This window comes from Oncorhynchus mykiss, chromosome 19 (assembly GCF_013265735.2).
Source record: "Oncorhynchus mykiss isolate Arlee chromosome 19, USDA_OmykA_1.1, whole genome shotgun sequence".
NCBI lineage: Eukaryota > Metazoa > Chordata > Actinopteri > Salmoniformes > Salmonidae > Oncorhynchus > Oncorhynchus mykiss.
In genome coordinates, this window is record NC_048583.1 from 37,222,917 (window position 1) to 37,244,328 (window position 21,412).

Here is a 21,412-nt window from a genome sequence, read left to right on the forward strand (position 1 = left end):
ACACACTGCCCTCCTGATCCTGAAGGAACCTGTCCACAATGATGCGAGCCATGAGCGCAGGGGAGAGGTCCACCTGTGATGGGGTTAAAACAACAAGGGGGGAGAGTGGGTGAGTATTATGTTGTTAAGGGATCTAGTTCAAATCAAAACAGAGCAGGGGACTTTGCTTTTCTCCCTCCACAGAGAATGGCACAATTGTGACACATTCAAGGACATTCCCACAATTTTGGATCATTTGGATGTGTGAGTTTTTATTTTTAAAGAAGTAAGAATGACTCCATTGAAAAAACATTGGCTGTCCGTGTTGGGTTGACGTCACAGACATAATGACATTCTAATGGGGCCAAATTACAGTAGGTTGCTGTTTTACAACCTTGACCCAACTGTCGACAGCAGCCCTAACTTAATTTCATTTTTGGGAGTCTTCCTTCGCACTAATGTTTCCTTCTGGAACAAAAGGCTCTTAATATAGCCAAGCAACCAGCTTGAAATGCCTTCACCTCTATCAAGAGACATGGAAGGTGCAAGTCACATCATCTGAAATGAAAAGGGCAACAACAAACCCATCCAACCTAGAGACACAATCAGAGCTTTAATCATATGAAGATTACTAAGGCAGAAACACAGGACAGACCAGAGGGACTGGAGCTGGTAACTACAGTACAATGCCTAATATCACAGGCCCTGGAAGAGGAATAGGAGAGGACCTATGGCAGAGCCGGTCTTTGAAGGGAAGGAAGGCAAGACACCTTGAGAAGTGAGAGAGGGCTGCAGTCAGATGGAGATCAAGGGTAAGCCTGACAGGTAGAGGAACACTAATGACTGATTTGGGGGCCTGATTAGCAGTGTGAATCTGGCCCTGACAACAAGGTATCTGGTATACAACCTCCCAGCCCACTCTCATCTCCTTTCTCTACTCATTCTGCACTGTAGCCCCATATACTGTACAGCTCAGTGTCAAGACAATGATATGTACACCAATTGTGGAGGCTAAAAACAAAACATCTATAAACAAGAACTCTGAAGTGCAACGATTTGAGCAAAAAAAGTTGTATTTTCTTATTTCTTTGGAAACAAAATTGCTAGCTTCCGAAATGTAACAAACCGTTTGGGAAATAACACAAAAACATGCAATTTGGACAGAGTTAATATAGCACAATAAAAAAAAATGGAAAACACATGAAATGACAAATGACCTAATAACGCCATTGCCTTGGTAATACACAAGCGTGACTAGTAAAATGTGTGCAATTTCCAGCGACTTTAAGAAACCGACTGTTATAACAGTCAGGGAACATTTTTCTCTTGTTAGCATAATTGGGCCCCAAAGTGAATTTGCCCTTAGCTTGTTTAGAGATTGTAGTGTTTCATCTCCTCTGTGATCCTTCCTGCTGGCGCTGGAAGCAGAGACAGAGCTCTTCACTCCACACAAAGACTTTAAGACAACGCCGGTAGTATTTGTTAACCATCTCCATAATTCTGAATACAGAAGGCAGCTAGCTAAAGACCAAACATGTCTATAATTATTACAGAGGTTAGGAGACAATCTTCATCTTCATTAGGGAGCTCAGACAGCATCTGTGTAGCCTACAGGGCTCGCTCTCTCCATCTCTCCCCCTCACCCAAGACGCATTTCCCTCTTCTATTCACATCAACCCTTTAGATAACGAGAGAGCATCCCATCCCGAGTAACCCACATCAGCTCTGACACATGAGAAATGGCGACATTACCCACGCTGGCCCAGCCTGCATAAGGACCACCTGATTAGTTCAGGTACTTGCGTCTCCCTAATTTTCATATTAATCATCAGTCCATCTCATAGCTTCTCAAATCGCAGCACTTCATGAGTTTAACATGTGACTAAGATTCAGAGGCCCTTGAATGCCTGCTGAAAATAATTACAGTTAAAAAGAAAAACTCTGGCGCTTTGGTTTTATCAGCCCCTGATGCTAAAAGGTGTCACACTCACAGACAGTCTAATGCCGTCTAATGCCTGTTGCCTTAAGCACATGTGTTTAACTGACCTTCACGAAGCACCATGAAAAAGGTATGAAAATCAAAAACTTTTTTGTAAAAACATATAAGCATAGCATAATATTTCAGGGGGAAAAAAAAGATGACTAACATTGATGAAAATTATTTCCCCCTGTTGGAGATAGTGTATATTGTCACATAAAGGGCTGAAACTAGATCAATTAGCTGTCTGCGAGAGCATGAGTGCTTGGTTTAAATGTTAAGTAGCGTATTAAAATGACAGTTAAATGGTTCATAGACAGTTATCTCCGAGCTGAGTTTAATCCTCTGAAAAAAAATCATATGTCAATTAAATGGAGAATGAATAATGACAGTTAGCTTTGAGGTGCCACTGATGCATGTGAACTATTCAGATTTAGAAAAGGAAGCATGGAATCTCAATGCTTGGTTTGATTGCCATTTAAAAGAAGGTTTTTAAGGGGACAGACAAATATGCTTTGAAATTGCAAGTCATGAACTGAGCACCATTGTTGATGTTTTTCCATCTAGAGGTGACTACATTTCCTTTTTGTTCTCCATTACCTAGATACCTATGGCAGAACCAACACATGTGAACAAAGGTGATCATTATTGGAAGGGGATATTAAATCCTCATCTCTGCTGTTATCTGGGTAAACATCTAATTCCAGGCTTCTTGTTTCATCAAGCCTTTTGCTACATTTCCCCCATGGTGCTGAGGATGTGGCGGGTGTGAGAGGAGCTACCCTAATAGCATGGCATCGTAGGGCTCCTGTACCAAACACCTTCTCACTACCCATTAAACCGTGAGACTAACGCAATGTTAATGGTTCATTTGCTGACTGGCTGCAATGCACAGGAGACGCTAGCGCAGAGCACATTCATTGGCTGTGTGTACCCCTTTAATGCTCACAGCATCAAGACTGTTTTAAAAACAAACACCAAGTGCTTTCACAAGCCATTTCTGAAGTGAATAAAACCCTCATAGTACCTTATGATAGCCCAAAACATAATTCATACTCTGACGTTTGACCTGACTGGTACATGTTCAATCAGCATTACATATTTTGAGGTGTAAGAAAATGTATATTATTCCAAACCCCAAGCATGTAGGCTTAAGTGGGGTTGTATCTTTCTTTCTTTGGTGTGCTTGGAAAAGGTGCTGCCCGATTAAAACACTATTGTGATGACGGTGACCTGTCTGCAGTTTGAAGCAACTGTGGCCGTTTTGAATGTCAATTATAAAAATGACATAATAAAGCAGCAACTGTTTTCACATCTGCGTTGAAGGGGATAGAGGACTAATTACATTAAATAATTGGTTAATAGACCGGACCATTTGTCCAATTTTCATAATCGCTAACAGACAGGGAAAAACGATTATTTGAAACGCATTCAGGGGTATTCGGGGGATAATTATGTTTGTACCAAGATTTGCTTGTGTGCACTTCAAATGGAAAATAAAATAGTAGAACATTAAGTGTGATGGGGGGGTAGAGACATGTAGGTTATATGACATTACCTCATTGGCCAGCTCCAAGAGGACAGGGAACGAGGGACGTGCCTTGGCTTCGCTCAGGTACCTTCATTATAACAAAGAGACAACAAGACAGCGGTGAAAAGAATAGCAGCCCCCAAAGGCAGACAGAAGGGGAGAGGTGACGAAACCAGGCCAGCCAAAACATGTCAATGTCCCTGATGACTCCGGCCTCGGTGGCATTCGGCAGGCTTGCTGTGGTTAAAACGGCAGTGCTTAGAAGACTCAAACTTCCTTTAAGCCAGCCAAGCGTGATAGTTAGTTAGTCAACTCTCTTTGCCCGCCCAAAACTGCTTTTCCCCCTCGCTAACTGAAACCACCAAAGCTCCCTCAGATCTTTCCCAGATCATCTCTGAGGTTTGTTGTTATATAAGTGGATTAGAAGTGCATTATCCAAGCCTCGTTTCCAACAGAACAATGGCTTGATAAGCTAGAAAAAAGGCTGATTGTGATATGCGAAGACGCTTTCTCAGACTTCCCCCTTTAGCCTGTACAAAAAAAAAACAACTATTTATTAGTTTAACAGTTAACAGAATTAGGGATTATCAGCCCATCATAAACCTGTGTAAGCCAAATGTCCAACTGCTGTTCTCTCTTTTCAGCAGGTGCATGTGGAGGTCTGGAATGAATCCTAAAAGGTGGTGATTTGTTTGGAGGAGATTATATCTGTCATGGAGGCCCACCTACTCTCAGCCCTGTCCACTTCCTATCATGCAACATGAATGATTCCCTTCCTGGGCGGGGGTGGGGGGGGGGGGGGGGGGGGGGGGACCGTACCTTTGGTAGTAGCTTTCAATGCTATCCGGGGCTTGATGCCTTGACATGGTTCTTTTGGTCCTTTTCTGGAACAAAGGGTACATAAAGTGTTACTAAAACGAAACACATTTCATTTGAACACAAAATACAACATATTATAATGGTGCAATTATTAATAAATACGCTTGCTAGACATTATACACATGCTACAGCTGATATCCATATGGTAAACTTGCTAGACATTATACACATGCTACAGCTGATATCTATATGGTAAACTTGCTAGACATTATACACATGCTACAGCTGATATCTATATGGTAAACTTGCTAGACATTATACACATGCTACAGCTGATATCCATATGGTAAACTTGCTAGACATTATACACATGCTACAGCTGATATCCATATGGTAAACTTGCTAGACATTATACACATGCTACAGCTGATATCTATATGGTAAACTTGCTAGACATTATACACATGCTACAGCTGATATCCATATGGTAAACTTGCTAGACATTATACACATGCTACAGCTGATATCCATATGGTAAACTTGCTAGCCATGCAATGCAGTACAAAGACCAAAACAAAGCTTTTCTTCCCCCTGAATCACTCCGCCTTGGGTGCTCTATGGTATCGTGTATGAACAGGCTGTGAGAGAGGGGTCATAGTAATTGAATCTCAATAAGTTTGCCCAGGGTCTCACAGCGAGCCAAGGCAACCTTGTTCAACCCCCTACTCAAAACCTCGTATTCATTTCCCGCCTCGATCAAACAGCGACCTATTCCGCCGCCTGCCACCCCAGCGCAACGCATTTCCATCATGCAATTCAATTTGAACCCATCTTAACCAGAGGGATAGGAGAGAAAGAGCATTGCTTAAAAGACGACTTATTTAAAAACTACTACACAAAAAAAAATGTAATTCCGTGGAGACGTGCGGCGTGACTGACACCTGTCAGGGGGATGATAAATGACTCCATTTTCTGCCTGTGCTGCCTTCTGCCACTCGCGGCAGCGGTCATTTATCATCATCCGCTGTCAGACGTGGAAAGCGGCAGTGACAGTGCGAGTCAGCAAACATTTAGCACACGCAGCCGCACTACACGGGGAAATGATTATTGTCAGAATAATAATGGTTTAGCATAATTTATTACAGGTCCACCAAATAAGCAGCGGCTAGATGTTATTAGACAGATGGATGGGAAGGCTTGGCAGACATCCACATAGACTCATGCAAGCAGGTCCCTCCACGTGAAAGAGAGGAGAGGGAGGGGGGCGGGGGGCATCCTCCAAACCAATCAGAGAGCTGGCAGTTCAATTACAAAGAAATAAAAGGACATTCATCATTCAATTAGGCACCTGTCAGGGATCACAAAGGAAGAAAAATTCTAACCTGGTACTCCAGGGAGAAGATGCTCAGAAGAGTGGACTGCGAGTGACTGGAACAAATAAAAGAAGGACAAAGTTAATTACCAGAGTGCATTGCACAGAGACAAAGGGAGAGCGAGAACAGCTTCAAAGCCAGGGCCGGCTCGGCTGCCCTGTAATCTAAAAGAACATGAAAACAAGTGTGGCAAAGTTGTTCCAGATGAACACCTCGGACAAAGGATTCCTGCCGCGATGGTCCGGCAGCGGGGGGGGGGGGGGGGGGGGGGGGGGGGGGGGGGGGGGGGGGGGGGGGGGGGGGGGGGGGGGGGGGGGAAGTGGAGAAGGGGGGGGGGTTGGTGTGAGTGCTATGAGAATAGAGAAAATATAGTCGAGCTGGAGATTTCTTTCTTCTCTTGCTCACACCAAAAAGCCCCCCCCCCCCCAAACACAGTAGAACAGAACATCGTCAATTCATTGTCGTTATTTTGAGTGCATCCTGGTGTAGAAAACCACAGAGACGATATCGTTACCTTGTAGCCGGGCTAAAAGGCACAAACATGAGGGAGAAACAAAGCAAATCCATGTAAATAATTGATGGGGTTCATTTCCGTTAGCAGTACAGGGAACACAGTGCTCAGTGGCAACATATTGAAACACATTTTGTTAGCGATGAGTGAGCCTTCTTTCTAGGAGTGTGTGTGTGTGTGTGTGTGTGGGGGGGGGGGGGGCTGCCTCACTATCAGTGCTGGCCTATGGGACGCTCAGGAACATTCCCAGTGCATCTGATGGGCTTTGAAAATATTAACTTTCACGGCAGGAAGCTGAGACTCCCAGGAGTCGGTCAATTCCACTGGTTGCCATAAGCTACATTCATCTCCAGCTCTAGTCAATGTTAAACACCTGGCAGTGGGGGGAAACAGGCAGCTCCGTCAGGGATTCTCACCCCCCCCCCCCGCCCACCTAAATCTCCCTCCTTTCAATCAAAAATATTTAAAGCAGTGGCAGATTTTTTCTCTCTAATTGGACAGTACAAACATTCGCCCACACGTCAACAGATCGTGCACGTATAGTACAAACTAAACCACACACACACACACACAGAGAGAACGATGGTCTCCTGTGGTTTTGTGTCTCCATATACCACTCTCAGTACATTTGATTGTTAAATTTAATAGACTTTTCTTTACAAGTCACCTGAGAATGGTATGTAAATACTGACTAGAAGCCCTAGCTTCCTATAAGCATTGAAATATTGAGTCCATATCGGCCATCACGGCAAACCATGAAATGACCATGTGACATGTAAACAAAGGCAGAGGAATCTGAGGCATCGATTTGTCTCGATCTTAATAAAACAGGACTACAGCACTGGAATAGTTTAGTAGTTTATAATGACTATAGGCCTAAACCCCGCAAAAACCTCAATGTTAACTTCTCCAGATGTCAGTGGTAAACAGTTTTATTGCTGTGCCTGTGGAAGGACGAGGAGTAATGCTCAACAATGCAAGTCTCCCCATCATGTGGACAACCATCAAAACCACAAACTACTACTTTTCAAAAAGTTAAGACAAGACAAAAATTAAAAAGGGTCTCAGAGAACGAAAACATGGAGGCTGCCCCGGCCTTAATTTACAAAGATACGTAGGGACCATGGCAATTAAATGACCCATTAAAAACAGTCAACATGTGGACACTTAGGGGAGGAAAAAAAAAAAAAAAAAAAAATTATATATATATATATATATATATATATATATATATATATATATATATATATATAAAATCTTCACCACTTCAACCTTGCACCTGAGCATTTCAACAACATTACAGCACTATTCTCTGAGTGGGACCTCCTTCCCTCTGCTGAAACAGACATCTGTTAGGTTTTAAATGGATTACTCTGTATAATGAGCGTGATTACTCCCTAATTGCTAAATCTTTACCCTGTTAAGTTTAAAAGGGACACAAACTGCTTTTAATATCTGTGAAAACATATCGGTTTCAAACGGCACGGTTGCCATTTTTTGGGAAACAGGGTTATGTTTTTCTTTTTCGCTTCTGTCTGCGATGCTTTTCTCACACCTGGAAATCCAGTGAAAACATCTTGTTCCAACTTCCAAGTTTACAAAAGATAGACATGGAGAGACAAATTACGAGACAAGAGGGGTGGAAGGGCAGGGCTCTCGATAACTGGACACAAACCAAGGCTTGTCCTAAGTTTATAGAATCTGCCAAGGTGTTACAATGAGGCAATATTCTACGTTGCCTTTCCACGTGAATAATAAAGTTATTGCAGGCTTTACATTAATGTTTAGGCCTATTCAACCTGTGCTCTCCTGGTGAACTACGCTCAATTCATGGTAAAGAAATGGAGCCACGCGCAGAGCCTTACAATAGTGGTCGGATCTCCTAGCCTGCTCAACAGTAGCATTACATTTACCCACACTCACCGCTCTCTCTGCTTCAGAAGAGGATTTTTGACCCTTTGGTGGCAGCGATAACACACACACGTAAAAACAGAGGCATTTCATGACAAAGGAGGAGCTCAACTCAACCAGATTCTATTACCTTGTCGTTAGCTATGACTCCAAAATGTGTGTACCCATTCAATGTATCCTAACAAGAAGGACCCTATTGCAGAGAAGGGGTGTATGACGACGGGAGATAACAGTAACAAGGCGCATTGGTGTATTATACTACCTCATTTTATGCATCAGTATGTAGTAAACAAACCAACAAAAGCCAACAAACAGGTGAAGGTAAATAAGAGGAGGGCGCGAGCAGCTTCATTACCGCCACCATCTTTCTTTCCCATGGAAAGCTGGGGTCAATAACAATGTCCAGTGCCGAGGATAACCTACAAAACCCGACCCCTGATTACATCTGTAAATACGCAGGCTGATGAAGCCGTGTTTCTTCCCTTGCAAAGTAAATAGAGATTGAAGCGGACTCGCCATTGCCTCTTCTCAGTTGACCATGTCATGATGAACCTCAGCAGGGAATACAGCGACGGTTTTGACACCACCAACACAGTCTGCCTAACAGATACTATGGACTGGGATTTCACCCTGATGCTGATGATATGTCAATCTGAAGAGGTAACGATTGCATTGTGTGAGGTGAGGGAGGCAGTGACCCAGACACTGACCCAGACACTGACCCACTGGGAGTCAACATTTGGTCAGACTAGCTGCAGCTATATTATGACTGTAGTGTTGTTCAGCCAATAGGAGAAGACTCATTAAATAGATCACGCATAGTGTATATATTAAGGCGTGGCTGTAATTGGATGAGTTATATGGTACCGTTGGCCTAGTCAGAACCATCTAAATCATCAGCAGCAACTTGAGTGTCGAAGAAAAACATTTAATTAAGAAGTTGCAAGGGTCAAAAACATAATTGGACACTGACCTCTCCAGAAAAATAGGAAAACAGAATCCATCCCAGCGGCCTTGAGTTGTGAACATAGAAAGACAGAAGGTTAGGAAACAGAAGAGTGGTTAGGGAATCATTGTCTCTCTGTGTAATTACCCTTCCCCAGCCCCACAACCCTAGACAGCCACATTAATATGCACAGAGCCCAAAATAGTAGGGCTCCGGATTTGATTAAAACAATTAGGACGTTCACTTTGTTACTACGCTGCTAGGACTGTCTGTTCACGTCTAGAATTCACTATGGGATATATATTACTCATCCCCATGTGTTGAACACTTAAGGCCTATACGTTGTAGGACACTGAAGAGTATATTAGATTGTAAATAACAAAATAATGCTGTCTGCGTATGCTGGTTGGGATATGTTGTCAATGCTTCAGGGTCCCCCAACACCCTCGAGGATGAAACTAATCTGGGATTCCTTTTTTACTCCATTGTTTTTCTCTAGTATGACATCACATATAGTTCTCTAAGGAAATGCACCTTCATAATACAACCATTGAAGAGGCAAACTGCTTTTAATCAAAAACAATCAAAAACGTTTAGCAAAAAAAAAACAACGGTGAAGAGATTACCACCAGATTGCCTCGCTAGCTAATTAATTGAGGGCATATACTACAAGCTATCAATTATTTTCAGAATCTTCCTATTTACAAATAATTAATTATAAACGATAGCAGTCACTCCCCTAATGAAAGCCACCTGGCTAATGGCGTGGGTATCATATGCTGTGACAGTACTTAGCACTTGGAGCATCTAGCCTATATGTAGAGAGCGGTGCGTGTCGTGACTCTTCAGGGCATGAAGCTCACCGAGGCAGGGCACATTTTTTACTAATGACTCCAAGGACATTGGGGGGGGGGGGGGGGGGGGGGGGGGATAATGAAAAGGAAAGTCTGTAAGAGTGTCAGAGTTTCAATGGTTGACAGTAAATCCAAGTCTGATTAAGCTACTGTAGCTTCACGGTGTTGATATTATGACCTTTACTCAGTGACATGGTCGACAGTGGAATGGCTAGGAACAATTAAAGATGCATTATCCGATCCATGGATACTATATTTTGTTATGATCTCTGTGAAATGATCTCACATTTCAAACACATTATCTTCCCCTTAAATGAAACATTGTGTAGTGAAAGAAATATAGCTGGATGTGCTTTTTGTTAAATACTCTGCATATGCAAATCCCTCTAATTACACATGCTGATAAGAGAGGCCAACATCTGTTTCTCACCAAAGTCTACCATCATCAGCAAGACGGAATCAAGAGGAAAAATCCTTAACGTACAACTGTGATACATTTCCACAAACCACATAAACAAACAGGCATCTCAGAGTCAGGGCGTTCCAAACAAATACTTGTTTATGAACAAAAATGTTTACCATTAAAGTTGTTTTCCTTCATTACAATTGCCTATCTAGAATAGAAAATGTTCATGTCAAAACTCACGACACCAAATTTAGCAAAATGTCATCTTGATGTTAACAGAAATGCTTTCATTTTCTTGTATGTTACCACATACAAACATAATAAATCACCACTGTGGTTACATTATGACAAATGCTCCTTAAAAGAAATGAAGAGATGTGATGAACACCAACCAGACGCATATTGAAAACCAACCTAGAGACAAGTCAAATATTTCATTGACAGGAGAACAATCCAATTCTACACTGTGGCTTCAGAGTGAATGGAACCCCCAGGAATGAACCACAACTCCCATCAGCACCAGGGAGCATCAATACTACAGACAGGATGGGAACTCTCCTTCTCACTCAGAGGAAGCCATAGCCCACTGGAGCTCCCTGTGGGGGAGTTTCACTGTGTGGACAGAGCCAGAGGCTGATTTAACAGAAGCTCACAAACATGGTGTCTCGCTAGAGCTGTGGTGAGTGTCCAGGATCTCAGGGCTTTCATGTAAGTGTGGTTAAAATAGTGTGGCCTATAACACCAACACCTAATTATGATTTGTCATGAAAGGTAGTGGTCTCTCCATATGTGATTCGTGACAAATTAAGTTCTAGCTATTAAAAAAGGCACGTTACTTTTGTTATAGCGCAATTATTGTCATCATGGCAGTCTCTGCAAACTCTTGTGGAAAATTGAAAATGAGGCCTTGGTTATCCATCATGAAGCAAGTCTGGTCTGGCAAGAAAACACATTACGCTGACCAACTGCCTGCCTACTCTCTCAAGCACAACTACACCACTTGTACCATTCTGGGCAATTTGTTCCATTCTTCTTTTTGCAATTGATCCCAGTATGCAAACAGATCCCGGGGCCACAGTCTCCAGCATAGCTGCGTGTGCGTGTGTGTGTGTGTTGTTTATCATTTTTGAAAATAACATTTTTATTGGAGATGTTTGTCAGTCTGCTATGGAAAACCGTGAATGTTGTCCACTTTCATGAGGTTTACGTCAAAAAAGTTACTCATACATGCACTAAATTACAGAAAATGAAGTAGCCTCCTGCCATCATTGACAACGCTGTCTGGCGATTGGCAGCAGTTTATTGGAGTCCTTTTTAGCCCAATGAGCCAATGCATTACAATTTGGGAAGCTTCCCGAGGCCAGAGCAACACATCCCAATGAGGAAGCATATTACTCCTCCGCTTCCTAATCAACTAATTGATCACATCTATTATTCATGAGTTCCTCAACCTGACATCAAACTGTAAACTCAGCATAGTCTCACTCCTCCTCTCTCTCTATCCCTTCTCTTCCTCCAAACTCAGCAGTCTCACTATTTTCTCCTCTCTTCATCTCTCTCTCCTCCCTCCATTCTTCCTGACCACATAAACCCGTCCAGTTCTGTGATTAGTCTTCCCGGCCAGCGGCCGTATCCCAGCCTGCTCCAGACAGCACTGGCTGGGGGGGTTTTCACCCACAAGCCCCAGCTGCCAGCTTGTGTTTTGGTCTGAGCCGAGAGCCAGAGGAGCGTGGTGTGGTCATCTAGACCAGGGGAGGCGGAGGCTGCTGAAGCGCTAGGTGGGCTGCTAGGCGGGCTGCTAGGCTAGACCTCACTACTAGCCCATCTGGCAGCCTCAGAGACAGACCCAGACCAAGCCCTGGCTAATGTCATCACCACATCCAGGTTGAGACACCCCCAGTTAAAATGGCCATGCTAGGACACATTCTTAGGATAGAATGAAAAGACTATACAGAGAAACAAAATAATGGAACAATGAAATCTAGCCAAAATATACAATATTTAAGGTTATTATGTTTGTTTTTTTTACCTTTATTTAACAGGGCAAGTCAGTTAAGAACAAATTCTTATTTTCAATGACGGCCTATTATGTGATTTTACACTGAGCAAAAATATAAAAACGCAAGACGTAAAGTGTTGGTCCCATGTTTCATTAGCTGAAATAAAAGACCACCGAAATGTTGTTTACATCCCTGTTAGTGAGCATTTCTCCTTTGCCAAGATAATCCATCTACCTGACAGGTGTGGCAAATCAAAAAGCTGATTAAACAGCATGATCATTACACAGGTGCAACTTGTGCTGGGGACAATAAAGGGCCACTAAAATGTGCAGTTTTGTCACACAACACAATGTCACAAATATCTCAAGTTTTGAGGTAGTATGCAATTGGCCTGCTGACTGCAGGAAGGCCACCAGAGCAGTTGTCAAATAATTGAAGGTTATTTCTCTACCATATAAAGCCTCCAACGTCATTTTATAGAATTTGGCAGTACGTCCAACCGGCCTCACAACCACAGACCACATGTAACCACGCCAGCCCAGGACCTCCACATACGGCTTCTTCCCCTGCGGGATCATCTGAGACCAGCCTCCCAGACAACTGATGAAACTGAGGAGTATTTGTAATAATGCCCTTTTGTGGGGAAAAACTCATTCTGATTGGCTGGGCCTGACTCCGAAGTGTGTGGGCCTATGCCCTCCCAGGGCCACCCATAGCTGTGCCCCTGCCCAGTCGTGAAATCAATAGATCAGGGCATAATGAATTTATTTCAATTGACTGATTTCCTTATATGAACTGTAACTCAGTAAAATCGTTGCATGTTGCGTTTATATTTTTGTTCGGTATACATTCACCCAAGTGTTAGATTTTTCAGAGCTATTTAGCAAGGAATGTTTTCATTGTGTGTTGCCATGTGTGAACAATCCTCTTTCCAAGATATGCAGTAGTTTAATTAGCTAGCCTAGTCTCAAGAGTCTCAGAGTTTGAAGAAAAATCTCCCACAGAGCTCTCAACAATGTCTTCAATAAACAGTATAAAGACATAGTATTTATTTTGCAAAAGATGTGCCAACTGAAAATAGGGCAGAACACAGAAACTAGAAATAAAGAGGACAGCGTTTGTCAACAATTTGACCAAAATCAACATGGTTTTCTATCCTCTTTGTGTAAGGCTGAGCATGTTAAACAGAGCGAGCGCAGAAGTTAATTAATGAATAATACCACATCCTTTATTAACTGGCATGTAATAGAGAAACCATAGACCTAATAAATAATCAATGAGCAAAGTCCTCCCCGGCCTGAATATTACCATCAAAAACAAAGTGACTCTTGCCAAGAAATCACCATATCAATGACACATGCCACAACAACGCTGGCCTCTGATTCCTCCCCAGATCACGCTAGATAAACCCCAAATAACAGAGAAATTAACAAATGCTTGACATTTGCTCAACATCCATTATTCTGACACGTTTTCAGAATTTCAAAAGGCTGAACGCATGTTTAATCAACATTCATATTCCCCCAGCGAGCCCCCGGCACCATATTGCAGCCCGCCTCACTGCTGATGAAAACGGCACATTAGGGCCCGATTCGAAAACGTTCAGGGACTCCACACTAGGGAACTGCTGTGTGTATGTGTGTGTGTTTGCTAGTCCCATTATTTTCCCCCTACCCTTCTCTCTAACTCAGAAGAGCCATATGCAGAATAAGCTGAAAGGTGTTTTTTTTACTCTTCTGAGTAACATTAAATCCACATTCATTCATAAAGTAGTGCAGAAGGCCAGAAAAGTCTCTCTCGACAAAGAGAGCGGAGGGACTGTGGTCCCCTCTGGACCGGGGGAAGCCAGGCGAGGCCTCAGAGCAGCAGCCCATCATTTCCAATTCTAATACGTGGTCGAAAGAAAGGCCTGATGGGACTGTTGTCACATTGGCTGTGTTGAGCAATTTCCCGCCCCCACGCTGCTGCTACACTGCCTCCCTGGTTCTCATTGTAGCCGGGGCCCAGGCAGCCAGACACTAGGCAGGAACAGGGACAGCCCCGGCCAGGCAGGAGAGGGGGGGGGGGGGGGGGAACTATTTGCATGTCCCTCCATTGTGAGCGGGGGTAAGAAGTGACAGCACCGTGTCCAATTCTTTTCCCCTCAGAACAGCCCGGGCTCGGTAGGAGAGGCCAGGCTGACAGATGACTCCCAACATCTGTGTTATGCAGGCGACACAGCCGAGGGACCACGGCCGGCACATCCCTCCCTTTCTCCATCTTTTCTCCCTCCCCCTTTTCTCCCTCTATCCCATCAGAAAGACTGACAGACGCCCCGTGGAAATGACCTTGAAATGGCCTATCACAATCATTATCGTTTGGGATTTTGATCCTCTTCCCATTGACTCTCCTATCAAAAGCAGTGAATGCTAAATGCTATTGTGAAATATAATATCCAATTAGTTTTTATTTATTTATTTTCCACCTTTATTTAACCAGGTAGGCAAGTTGAGAACAAGTTCTCATTGACAATTGTGACCTGGCCAAGATAAAGCAAAGCAGTTGGACACATACAACGACACAGAGTTACACATGGAGTAAAACAAACATACAGTCAATAATACAGTATAAACAAGTCTATATACGATGTGAGCAAATGAGGTGAGATAAGGGAGGTAAAGGCAAAAAAAGGCCATGGTGGCAAAGTAAATACAATATAGCAAGTAAAACACTGGAATGGTAGATTTGCAGTGGAAGAATGTGCAAAGTAGAAATAAAAATAATGGGGTGCAAAGGAGCAAAAAATAAATAAATAAATACAGTAGGGAAATAGGTAGTTGTTTGGGCTAAATTATAGGTGGGCTATGTACAGGTGCAGTAATCTGTGAGCTGCTCTGACAGTTGGTGCTTAAAGCTAGTGAGGGAGATAAGTGTTTCCAGTTTCAGAGATTTTTGTAGTTCGTTCCAGTCATTGGCAGCAGAGAACTGGAAGGAGAGGCGGCCAAAGAAAGAATTGGTTTTGGGGGTGACCAGAGAGATATACCTGCTGTGTTGTGATGTATTACAACTCAAATTCAGGGCAAACAATGTGCATATTCTGCATTTATTTTTGTGACATAGGCCTACATCACCAGTTCCATATTAAGAGTAAAGAACAGGCCTATAAGAATTCAGTCAACAGTTCCTGCATCTAGCTTGTCATCCATCTGCAGTGTTATTAACATGACAGTCATGAAAGCACTGACTAGAAAGTGGCCAGGTTATTATACTACTTCTATCTCCATAGTGACCAGAATCGTGCAGTATTGTGATACGGGTTTGACAGTGATACCTCTCCCTGCCTGCCTGTCCCCACTCCCTGGCACACCCCCATGTGGGTCAGTCCACTCCTCCTTTACCCCCCTGCCCACAGTCAGGCTGGCCAGTATTTACACAGTGGCAGGGCTCCCACACAGTCAGAAGGGAGGGGGGGGTTGCCTGCCTGCCTGCCGTGCCTGAGCGCATGCTAAGAGATGATGGATGGCCTAGTCGATATGTTATGTCTTAAGAGCCTGATTTCCTGCCAGTCCAATCACTAACCCTCCAGAGCCCGGCTCAGCTGATTGGACAAGCAGAATAATTTTGCAGGCTGTGAAAACACTGCTGCCGTGCCTGTCTGTCAGGCCCGATGACAAGACTCAGGGTTTTTAAAGAGCAGGGGCCTCTCCGAGAAAGAAATAATAACAATAACGGCTAAGACTAAACAAAAGAGTCGGCACCACTGAGAGGAGCGCTATACAGTTATCACCCCCGAAAAACACTTCTTAATGGAAGGATAGTGGTAGTTAGAGGTTTTGGTTGAGAAACAGAAACACTGTGGGGAAAAAGATCACATTCAGAACCTAAATAAACATTACAATGATGTATACTAATATGGACAAAAAGGTGGTACATATGTAGCTGAAACGCACTTTTCACATAACATATTCTGTAAAATGCTGACACTAAGAACAAAGGCCTGCCCAAAGTAGGCTGTGTCCCCCTTGGGGACCCCAGTGCCTTCTTCTATCGGTGATTAGGGCACAATGCTAGTAGGAAGCTCCAAATCCATTCGACTTTGTAAGTGACCTCGGCAGGATCTAGCGGTGTCCTGGTGGCCTTGGGGGATTACACGTGTTACATTCAATAAAGAGTGGCCCCTCAGTGTCATGGAGAAACGCAACACAGCCATTAACCCCCGCTTATATTTCTGAACATCCAGCCAGCTACATAGTGGACCAGAGGAGAGAGGCTGGCTCGCTGATGTAATGAAATTCAATGCAGAAACATTGAAAAGTACTGTCTATGGATTATTTCTTAATGAGGCTGAATTTAGTAGGACATTATGGACAAAGTATATTGAAATAAATGCACACATTTTTGCCCTTAATATAAACGCCTACATAATTGAAGATGTATCTATTGTTAATTAATTACAACAACCAGTGTAATAAATATTAATTTAAACTTACTGATACGTAACACAATGAATGCATGAAAATGTGCAGTTTTCATTGTATTGATATTTCCTTTAATAAAATATTGGCTATTGACCTTGACTGGACAGACAGTACGCTGCCTACTGGTGTGGGAGTCAACAGCATGCTATGTTGCAGAGGCAGAACCTCTACTGTAATTTAAAGGCCCAGTGCAGTCAAAAACGTAATTCCCTATGTTTTCTATATATTGCCACACTATGAAGTTGGAATAATACTGTGAAATTGTCAAAATGATTCCCTTTCAGTGTAAGAGCTGTTTGAAAAGACAGCCTGAAATTTCAGCCTGTTTTGGTGGGGGGAGTTTTGGCATGCCTGGTGTTAAATTAGTTAATAGACCAATAAAAACATTTTTTGAAGAGATTTACAAACCTCTCTGCCAATAACAGCTGGTTCAGGTTTCCCCTTCCCACTCAGACAGGGCTCCAGACTAACATTTCAGTTCGTGGCACCAGCCCATGATTTGGTCGCACAATTTTTGTTTCTCTCGCTGCGTCACGCAACATAAAAATGTAGTATTGTCTTAAGTAATTTAATAATAATAATATAATAGACTACTGAGATGGTATTCAACAAATAAGTTGTTTTATCTTTTGATATTGTGATTCCAAATATTTTTATGTGCAACCTAATACAGTGATTTCATGCATTTTCAGTTGACAATCAGCCTGTTTCATTTGTTTTTTCTTCTTTATGTCTCCAGAATGGTCTGATTTAGTTCAATAGAGATGAATTTGCCTACATCTTTATGTGCACTAATATCATAGGCTAATTTATTAGGGGCTAATTAACCACCCAAGTGAAAACTCAAAACCCATTAACTAGATTACTAACTCTAAATATAGCAATGAATGTAATGTCATAAAAAAATATACATATTTTTTTCTTTCTCATAAATGTCTAAAAACCTATTTTTGCTTTGTCATTATGGGGTATTGTGTGTGGATTTTTTTTACCAGCCTAAATATTTACACCAAAAATCCAGGTGGGCATGCTTTGTAATGTTTCTAAAACCATAAATTCATTGGGCCTAATCTATGGATTTCACAGGACTGGAAATATAGATATGCATCTGTTGGTCACAGATACCTTAAAAAAAAGGTAGGGGCATGAATCAGAAAACCAGTTAGTATCTAGTGTGACCATAATTTTCCTCATGCAGCGTGACACATGTCCTTCACATAGAGTTGATCAGGCTGTTGATTGTGGCCTGTAGAATGTTGTCCCACACCTCTTCAATGGCTGTGTGAAGTTTCTGGATATTGGCGGGAACTGGAACATGCTGTCGTACACCTTGATCCAGATCCAAAGGTATGTTACCTTTGGTATAGTATGTATTAACTGTCGGATGTCCAGCATCCATTTCGTATGATATGTTAATTACAATTTGTTTTAATGTTATGAATTTCCAAAACGTATGATATGCTACAAATTCCAATTTATTGTGGGTAATGTTAGCTAGGTGGCTAACGTTAGCTACCACTAGGGGTTAAGGTTAGGGTGCAGGCCTGGGCAACTCCAGTCCTCAGGGACCTGATAGTTGTCCCACTTCTCTCCAGCCCCAACTAACACACTAACACCCCCCCCCCCCCCCCCCAGCCCCAACTAACACCCCCCCCCCCCAGCCCCAACTAACACACCCCCCCCACCAGCCCCAACTAACACACCCCCCCCACCAGCCCCAACTAACACACCCCCCCCACCAGCCCCAACTAACACACCCCCCCCACCAGCCCCAACTAACACACCCCCCCCACCAGCCCCAACTAACACACCCCCCACCACCAGCCCCAACTAACACACCCCCACCACCAGCCCCAACTAACACACCCCCACCACCAGCCCCAACTAACACACCCCCACCACCAGCCCCAACTAACACACCCCCACCAGCCCCAACTAACACACCCCCACCAGCCCCAACTAACACACCCCCACCAGCCCCAACTAACACCCCCCCCAGCCCCAACTACCACCCCCCCCCCCAGCCCCAACTACCACCCCCCCAGCCCCAACTAACACACCCCCACCAGCCCCAACTAACACCCCCCCAGCCCCAACTAACACCCCCCCAGCCCCAACTACCACCCCCCCCAGCCCCAACTAACACCCCCCCCCCCAGACCCAACTACCACCCCCCCCCAGCCCCAACTACCCCCCCCCCCCAGCCCCAACTACCACCCCCCCCCCAGCCCCAACTACCACCCCCCCCCCAGCCCCAACTACCACCCCCCCCCCCCAGCCCCAACTACCACCCCCCCCCCAGCCCCAACTAACACCCCCCCCCCCCAGCCCCAACTAACACACCCCCACCAGCCCCAACTAACACACCCCCCACCAGCCCCAACTAACCCCCCCCCACCACCAACTAACACACCCCCCCACCAGCCCCAACTAACCCCCCCCCCCGCAACTAACACACCCCCCCACCAGCCCCAACTAACACCCCCCCCCACCAGCCCCAACTAACACCCCCCCACCAGCCCCAACTAACCCCCCCCACCACCAGCCCCAACTAACCCCCCCCCCACCACCAGCCCCAACTAACCCCCCCCCCCCCCCACCACCAGCCCCAACTGACAACCCCCCCCCCCCCCCCCCCCCCCCCCCCCCCCCCCCCCCCACCACCAGCCCCAACTGACAACCCCCCCCCCCCCCAGCCCCAACTAACACACCCCAAGCTAACACACCCCCCCAGCCCCAACTAACACACCCCCAGCCCCAACTAACACACTACCAGCCCCAACTAACACACCCCCAGCCCCAACTAACACACCCCCCAGCCCCAACTAACACGATGTGATTTGAACACACAACCTTGGGGTGGCTAGACGTTCGCGTTATACGCTCACCCAACCACCCTCCTTTTGTCTTAAGTAACTTATGTAAACATACCAAACGTAACATATCATTAATTTGAAGTTCCAGGTTTTACAATGTTACGTCCAGTCTAAGAGACCAGTCTGTAGCACTACCTAGCTTGCTTGCTAAACACTCACATGAGGGCGAAGCTAGCATGGCTATCCGATTTATCGTGTTGTGTGGAAATCCCGTTAGAATGTGCCGAAAAGCTCAACAGCTTCGAGCGACAAATTTATGCAGGGATAGGCTCATACAGTAGGACAACAAGCATCAAGGACATAGCCAAAGTTGATGACAATATTAATAGGGTAAACTAAACTGAAAGATGCATCACTTACTTTGGAAATCTTTGCCTCAGTATCGTCATACATTGACGCGTGGGTCTCAAATGTTCGGTGCATTTCACTATCTCCTTGTATTCAGCTCGAGACAGCTTCATTTTTAATAATCTGCGTGGCTAAACAAGACAAGACAACAATCAAAAACGTGCAAGTTGTGATATCAGCTCGCAATTGCAAAATCAGCTGTGAAATTGCTTGCTAACTCACGTTAGTGTGTTAGCTGTTTAGCTACCAATGTTCAGCGTATCAAACTCTTTCAAATCGGTCACATAAACGACAGTAAATAGTCCGCTAGTTTAATAATAGCTAATGCATGCAATGCTAAGTCAATATAATACAGGCAAAATCAATGCTATTTTCCAGTAAAACAATGTTATTATAATAAATGCAAGGAGCACAATACACTTCCTGGTTTCTTACCGCGAGAACGTTAAAACACACGTCAGTATGAAAAGCTCTCCTATTGGTCTATATTGCAGGGGCTGAGTATACCGGCAAGGGATAGGCTCGCTACGGTCTTTGCTTCAGTGATTCAATACCAACAGCAGCACCATCAAACCTAAACGACTTGGTTAACTTTCTTTGACAGATTTGGAAAATATCACCTGTATTATCATAGCAATACATTCGCATAGGTAGGAAATGCATACAGTGGGACAAATTATACTGCATTCAAGACCAATGCATGGTACTCTTTCATTATAATGAATTATATATACCAGTAGCCTAAACAATAAATGGAACCCTACAGCAAAATAAAAAACACATTTTTATCATTTTTTTCTGATAGCCTAAAATAGCTGAATTGAAAGGGAAAGCATACTTTTTTTTTTAAACAATAGAAGAAAATGCATTCGCTTGGAACGTTTTTCACAATGACAACCTGAATTATTTTTATATGTTTATGATTATCTGGAAATTAAACTATAGATTACAAAACTGCCTATTATAAACTGATGCTCTCTAAGTAGTAGAGTTGTACACCCCCTTCAAGCATAGCCATGTATCAACACCTTCCAAAACCCTGTAATCCTCTTTTTCTGCCAAAGGGTGATTTAAAGGGATTTGGAATTAAAGACAGGAGATCTGGATTTTTAGACATGAATACAAAGTGGATTCCTTTTAACTCCAAAACCTCAGCGACATCCCAAGCTGTCCCTCTCCACTGACTCCAGATCAGGTTCCGTATGGAGTAGTTTAGAAAACTTTAGTCTTTAAAAGTAGTCTTTGGTTGGGGCACACTTTGGCTCTTATGAAGTCTGGAGGGAAAGTGTAACAAGTTAGAGTAGGTACTGTGGGGCAGACAGGCATCATTTATTGATGTGTTATATCTTCTTTCATTTGAGCTCTTCATAGTTTATACTCCGAGTGTCCGTGACAGGAACACTTAGCTGGGATTGTGAATAAT

General features: G+C 43.8%; 1 protein-coding gene across 5 annotated transcripts in view; it reads right to left on the reverse strand.

Annotated features, from left to right (window-relative positions):
• The window catches only part of cdin1 (CDAN1 interacting nuclease 1), a 76,689-nt gene extending 56,147 nt beyond the window's left edge, over positions 1-20,542 (reverse strand). For 2 of the 5 annotated variants that reach the window (XM_036954734.1, XM_036954730.1), the window contains exons 1-6: positions 20,425-20,542; positions 20,002-20,120; positions 5,690-5,735; positions 4,308-4,372; positions 3,516-3,576; positions 1-73 (exon numbers count right to left, since the gene is read on the reverse strand). In XM_036954734.1, the coding sequence (XP_036810629.1) occupies positions 1-73; positions 3,516-3,576; positions 4,308-4,372; positions 5,690-5,735; positions 20,002-20,102 (346 nt within the window). In that variant the 5' untranslated portion in view covers positions 20,103-20,120; positions 20,425-20,542. The other 3 variants (XM_036954732.1, XM_036954729.1, XM_036954733.1) reach the window with 3 other exon arrangements.
• Between the last annotated feature and the right edge of the window lie 870 nt (positions 20,543-21,412).